Below are 6,000 nucleotides of genomic sequence, written 5' to 3' on the forward strand. Positions count from 1 at the left end.
CTCAAGGTTAAAATTTTCTTCAGAAGCTGTGCTGTCCAAATCTATTCTTAAGAAGCATCACTTCTCACCTTTTGTACTGATTAGATGTAAAAGCTAGCATTCTTCTAGCCTTTTGATTATTAAAGTCACAACAAGGATAGAAACTAATGTTAAACTGGATTCCCAAGTCTTCACACTTTCTAGCCAAAGCAAATATACTACCATTTGAGTTATGGTTGACCTTAACTAACATTGTATAGTCAGTTATCGATATATTGTATTATTGACAATGTATTGCTACATTCAGAAAAATAAAAAGGTATTTTCAAAACCCAAATGAACTAGAATGCAAAATTATTCATGATTATCTGGTATAAAAATTACCAAAAATCCTAGATCAATTGAGGATTTGACAAATTTGAATTTTCTTCATTAACAAATATTGTAAATAATGAGGCCTATATGTCAATATACTGAAATATTTCAAAGGCTGTTAACTAATAAACATAGGATGTAAAGATGCCCAGAGTTGTGAAACATATTCAGGAAAGAATGTCTCTCATACCTTTCCCTCCAGTCTTTAACCTCACCTCTGTGCGCTGCTCTCCTTCCTGAGCAACATTCCCTCCCTACCTCTCTCCACTTCAACCTCATCCCCAGCCCCTGATCACTGCTCCCTACCCAGCCTTCTTCAACCTCTACTCAACTCCTTCAGTTCTCCTTCCCTTCCTCCCTCCATGACCCATCCTCCTTATCCTTCCACTCCAGCCCAAAACTCCTACTGCCTCCAAATCTACCCACTTCCACCTCACAGATCAATCTGCCCCCCCCCACCACTCCAGTAACTCCTTTCTCCCTTCCCCCAATTCTCCTCTCCTCCAAACCCCACTCCCTCTTCCACCCAGTTGCCCCTCCCCAAGCCCCAGGACCCTCTCCCTCCTCCACCCAGCTCCCTCACGCACTTTGATCGTTCGGCTTCTCTCGGAGGATGCTGCACCCTTACGCGACTTCAGACCTTCTGCCAACCCCTGGGGTTTCCCCAGTGCTCTCCTCTCCTACCCCACACCCGGGAAGACAAAGATACCTACCCGATACCGGCAGCAACTGCCGGTTCTCATCGCCCCCGCCGTCTTCTTCCTCCGCCATCTTGGTTGTTTATCCCAGTGCATTCTGGGGGACATACGCAGCCCGAGCATGGGGCGCGTGCGCAGTGGGGCGGAGTGTTGGCGACGCCCCCCAAAGGCTGTTCCAGGAATGGACAGAAGGTCTACTCTGTCGTCTGACAAAATGATACAGCACTCCAGTGGTTTGGAGAATCTCGGTTTTCTTTCAATATATCAAATACTGTCAGTGTACTGGATGCTATTTGAAAGAATTCTGGTTCCCCAAAGCCGTGTTTCATTTTTTCCTCCTTTTTAAGTTTTTCAGGTCCCTTTTGAAAATTAATATTGGATTTCCTCCCTTCAGGGTGGAGCAAATCTGTGTAAAACAAAAAGTTTCTCTGGTTCATTTCCTGATTGTCTTGGATGCATGCATCCCTAAATTATTTGTTTGTGGGGTAAAAAGCCTTCTGAGCAAAAATTCCCAATTGGAAACAATATTTTCCATCCAATATAATGGGCCTATGTACGCAAAATTTTTTTTTTGTCAAGTTCTCACAGCCCCCATTAACAGAATGATCAAGTTACTAAGTGAAATTTTTGGGTATTTCTAGTCATGAAAGTGCAACCAAGTGGTCATGCAGTCACTACAATCAGGTCATTCAGCTTAGATAAAGTTACAGTATGTGCATGTGAAAGTTTCATCTGTTAAAGCTGAATCACTATGCAGTGGAAAACGGAAGCATTAGATTTTAGATACTTGTCTTTACTCTCAGAAAGATAGCCAAAAAATATTGGTGGGCCACCAACAAGGTTAATCAAACATGTATAGGACGATTCATCAAGTTGATTTGGTTCACTTACTTCCATTCTGGCCGCTGCGTAATTGAGATGTTGGCAATCATGGACTCTATCAACTAGTTCAAAATCACACTGATAGTAAAGACAATTTGCGTTTATACAATTCTGTGGAAAGAATGAAGACAGGCAATATAATTTAAATGGCACAATTTTAACAGGATACAAGAGTGAAGGGATACAGGAGTAGATACAGTCTGGCAATATGTTGACAAAGTTACCTAAAGGTTACCTAAAAAGGTGGGATCTTTGGTTTATGATTTGAGACATAGAGCATACAAACACAGAAGTTTTGCTATGACTTTATAAACACTGGTTATATAAACACTGGAGATTATATATTGTGGGATTGTGTTCAAATAAAGACTGGAATCAGTGAGAGGCGAAATTGGCCTCTTCTATTCATCAATCACACCACAAGTTTGAGGTGGCAATAGCATCCCTAAATACAGTTCGCACAAGATCCCACTTATATACAGTTCTCACATATATTAAAATTCCATTACTGTGCTGTTATGTTGTTTTATCTATAGTACACAAAAGTTTGAAGGGTTTCTGTCCTGGGAGTCAGAAGATGGGTTAAAACGTGCTAAATGCTGACTGCTACTTCTGATGGGATTAAGAGTGTCTGACCAGTCAGTTTGCATAATTAAGAGGTGATAGTCCTTTTGACTTTCAAGTTAATAAACGTTAGTAAAAATACTATGCCTATATGATCTAAATAATTTTAAAATTGTTCCAATACTTAATAGAAGAATACAGAATATTAAACTTGTTATCGCAGCTGGGTTGTGAGATTTGTCTATTATTTGCCGGTGTGAGTTTCATTCATTCGTACAATTTCATGAAAGCGCTGTTTTCTGAGTTAGTTTCTTAAAGGGATAATGGCCCAGTTAAAAGGTATTTAACAGGTACTTACTAATTGGGAAATCTATTTAGGTCCAGGAGATTGTTGGTAAGGGCTGATTAATAAAATGTTTTCTGGAGACTGGATGACAATGGTATTCTTCTGTATGCTACACTTATTCAGATGTAAACACTGCTTGCAGCAAGGGCTTGATTAGGTGTGAAAATGCAATAATGGGTTTTGAAAGTGTTGTTTTGATTATGATTTGGATGTGCCAATGTTGTACTGGGGTGTACAAAGTTAAAAATCACACAACACCAGGTTATAGTCCAACAGGTTTATTTCGAAGCATTAGCTTTCAGAGTGCTGCTCCTTTATCAGGTGGTAGTGGAGTATAAGATCTTAAGACGCAGAATTTATAGCAAAAGTTTACAGTGTGATGCAACTGAAATGAAATATTGAAAAAGACCTGGATCGTTTGTTAAGTCTCTCATCTTTTAGAATGACCACGTTGGTTTCAGTTCATTCATATGTAAATCCCAGAACGTTTTTTAAAATTACATTCTCCAGTGAACTTTAACAATAATTACCATTTCGTCTCAGATAATGCATTGAGGGTATGAGACTAAAGTCTATCTGTCTGTACCCCAGTGTTCAGACTGATTCTTTTTATAAAAAGGAGATTTACAGAATCTTACATAGATTCATGCAGTTTTTGAGCAAAATAAAACGTACTTCTGCAAGTACAAATTCACCCCACAAACTTATGTGGGTGTGTGTGTGTGGGAGGGGTGTGTGGGGGGAGGTTATCTGAGCTCCTAATGGAGGGATCGTGCCTGAAATGTTGATTTTCTTGCTCCTTGGATGCTGCCTGACCTGCTGTGCATTTCCAGCACCACACTCTTGACGCTAATCTCCAGCATCTGCAGTCCTCACTTTCACCTAGGTTATCTGAGCTGACATGGCACCTGTTGTTAAAGTTCACTGGAGAATGTAACTTTTAAAAAAGTTCTGGGATTTACATATGAAAGAACTGCAACCAACTGGTCATTCGAAAAGATGAGAGACTTAACAAACAATCCAAATCTTTTTTCAAGCTATCATTTCAGCTGCATGACACTATAAACTTTTGCTATAAATTCTATATCTTACGGTCTTATACTCCACAACCACCTGATGAAGGAGCAGCGCTCCGAAAGCTAGAGCTTCCAAATAAACCTGTTGTATATAATCTGGTGTTGTGTGATTTTTAACTTTGTTTTGTTTAGAAAGGGTTGTTTTAAATTTGGATAGTAAAATATACTACAGAACCGTGGTTTTATGAATGAATGAATGAAACTGTGTTATAGTAAATAGCGGGTTAGTAAAGAGTTACGAATGAATGAACAGGAATCTGGTATTAATGAATTTAGCGAGCTGGTGAGTGACTTAATAAAGATAACCTATAGCACAATATCTCACAGTATCAACTGGATTATTGTATTCAATCTTAGGCACCACCCTTTATGAAAAATATCAAGGCCTTCAAGATGTTGTAGAAAAACTATATTAGGATGCTCCCAAGGACTAGGAACTTCAATTACGTTTTAGACACTAGGGAAGCTAGGATTGTTCACCCTAGAGCATTGAAGAGAAATGATTTTGGTAAGCCAAATAAGGAGAAACTGCTACCAATAGCAGAATGTTCAGTAACCAGTAGGTATATAATTAAGGTGATTGTCAGAAGAACTGATTGCAACATGAAGAACTGTATTTTAGATTAGATTCCCCAGAGTGTGGAAACAGGCCCTTGGGTCCAACAAGCCCACACCGACCCTGTGAAGAGCAATCCACCTAGACCCATTCCCCTACATTCACCCCTGACTAACGCACCTAACACTACGGGCAATTTAGCACAGCCAATTCACCTAACCACACATCTTTGGACTGTGGGAGGAAACCAGAGCACCCGCAGGAAACCCACGCAGACACGGGGAGAACATGCAAACTCCACACAGACTCCGCTCTGCTCAAGGTGGGATTGGAACCCAGGTCCCTGGGGCTGTGAGGCAGCAGTGCTAACCACTGAGCCACCATGCTGCCCAGAGTCAATGAGTTATTGTGATGTGGAAAGTGCTGCTTGAAGGGGAAATGGAAGTAGATTCAGTAGTAATATTCAAAAAGAGATGTTTTGGTTATTTGATGGGAGAGAATTACAGGACGATCGGGAAAGAACAGAGGGTTGGGATTAATTGCATAGGATTACCACAGAGGCAGCACAGGTTCACTGGGCCAAAATGGCTCCTTCTGTGCTTTCTATGATTCTATATTAATACATTTTAATCACAGTAAGAGACACTCAATCGTAAAGTGAGAAAACCTGTGGTCTGTAGATTGTTCAGCAGATGAATTTGCTGTCATCTAAAAGAACACACCAGCAAGTTTATTGTCACACCTGTCTATATTATCCTTGAACTTTGTGCTAAAAGAGACATATTATTTCATTTGGATGACCAATTGTTTGGATTAGTAGTAATGCACAATCAGGATATTGTTATGTTTAGTCTTTATTAAATAAAAAAACTCTTCCTTACCCTTTTTTTGACAACTTTTGTCACTTTTTGAGGTCTTTCATCCTGCCCAGTATAACCGAGATTACAAACTGTTTGTTGTGTTCTAGAGACAGAAGCTGGGAGACTGATACAAAATATACAGTTCTCCTCCTTCTAGTTTTTTACTCACAGAGGAAATAACTTTGCTGTACTTGTTGATTTTTTTAATGGACCTGTCAAGATTATAAATACATTATTTGAATTTGTGGTCACAATGTTGAATTAATCCATTGCCACGCTACACCAATGTTTAGAATATCACAATTTCTTTCAGCTTTGTCAGGTTTTTCTAGTTTGGATTCTAATTTGAAAAAAGGGAAAAGGCTAAAGTGTAAAAAAAGTCACAATAAAGTAAATTATTGAAAACAGTATATTTTATCTTATTAAACACTAGATTTATTACAATAGTGAAGAGACAGAATACACATAGACCTTATTTAAAAGTAGAATAAATCATGAAGTCACAATCCTTAATTCTAACTTTTGAAAAGTCAAGAAGTCTTATGGTATGTGTTGTATTTGATATGCAGGATGATTTTATTTTTGTCAGTAAACAAAAGACTTGTATTTATATAGAAACAAGAAGAGGACACTTGAGCCTTTTATCTTTCTCTGCTATTCAATA

At 38.9% G+C, this 6,000-nt stretch overlaps 1 protein-coding gene across 1 annotated transcript in view; it reads right to left on the reverse strand.

The window, feature by feature from the left end:
• crbn (cereblon) overlaps positions 1–1,143 on the reverse strand; it is a 47,447-nt gene extending 46,304 nt beyond the window's left edge. Inside the window, exon 1 of the mRNA XM_072582625.1 lies at positions 1,068–1,143. Within this exon, the coding sequence (XP_072438726.1) occupies positions 1,068–1,125 (58 nt within the window). The 5' untranslated portion in view covers positions 1,126–1,143. The remainder of the gene's footprint in view (positions 1–1,067) is intronic.
• Between the last annotated feature and the right edge of the window lie 4,857 nt (positions 1,144–6,000).

Source organism: Chiloscyllium punctatum, chromosome 12 (genome assembly GCF_047496795.1).
Source record: "Chiloscyllium punctatum isolate Juve2018m chromosome 12, sChiPun1.3, whole genome shotgun sequence".
Classification (NCBI taxonomy): Eukaryota; Metazoa; Chordata; class Chondrichthyes; order Orectolobiformes; family Hemiscylliidae; genus Chiloscyllium; species Chiloscyllium punctatum.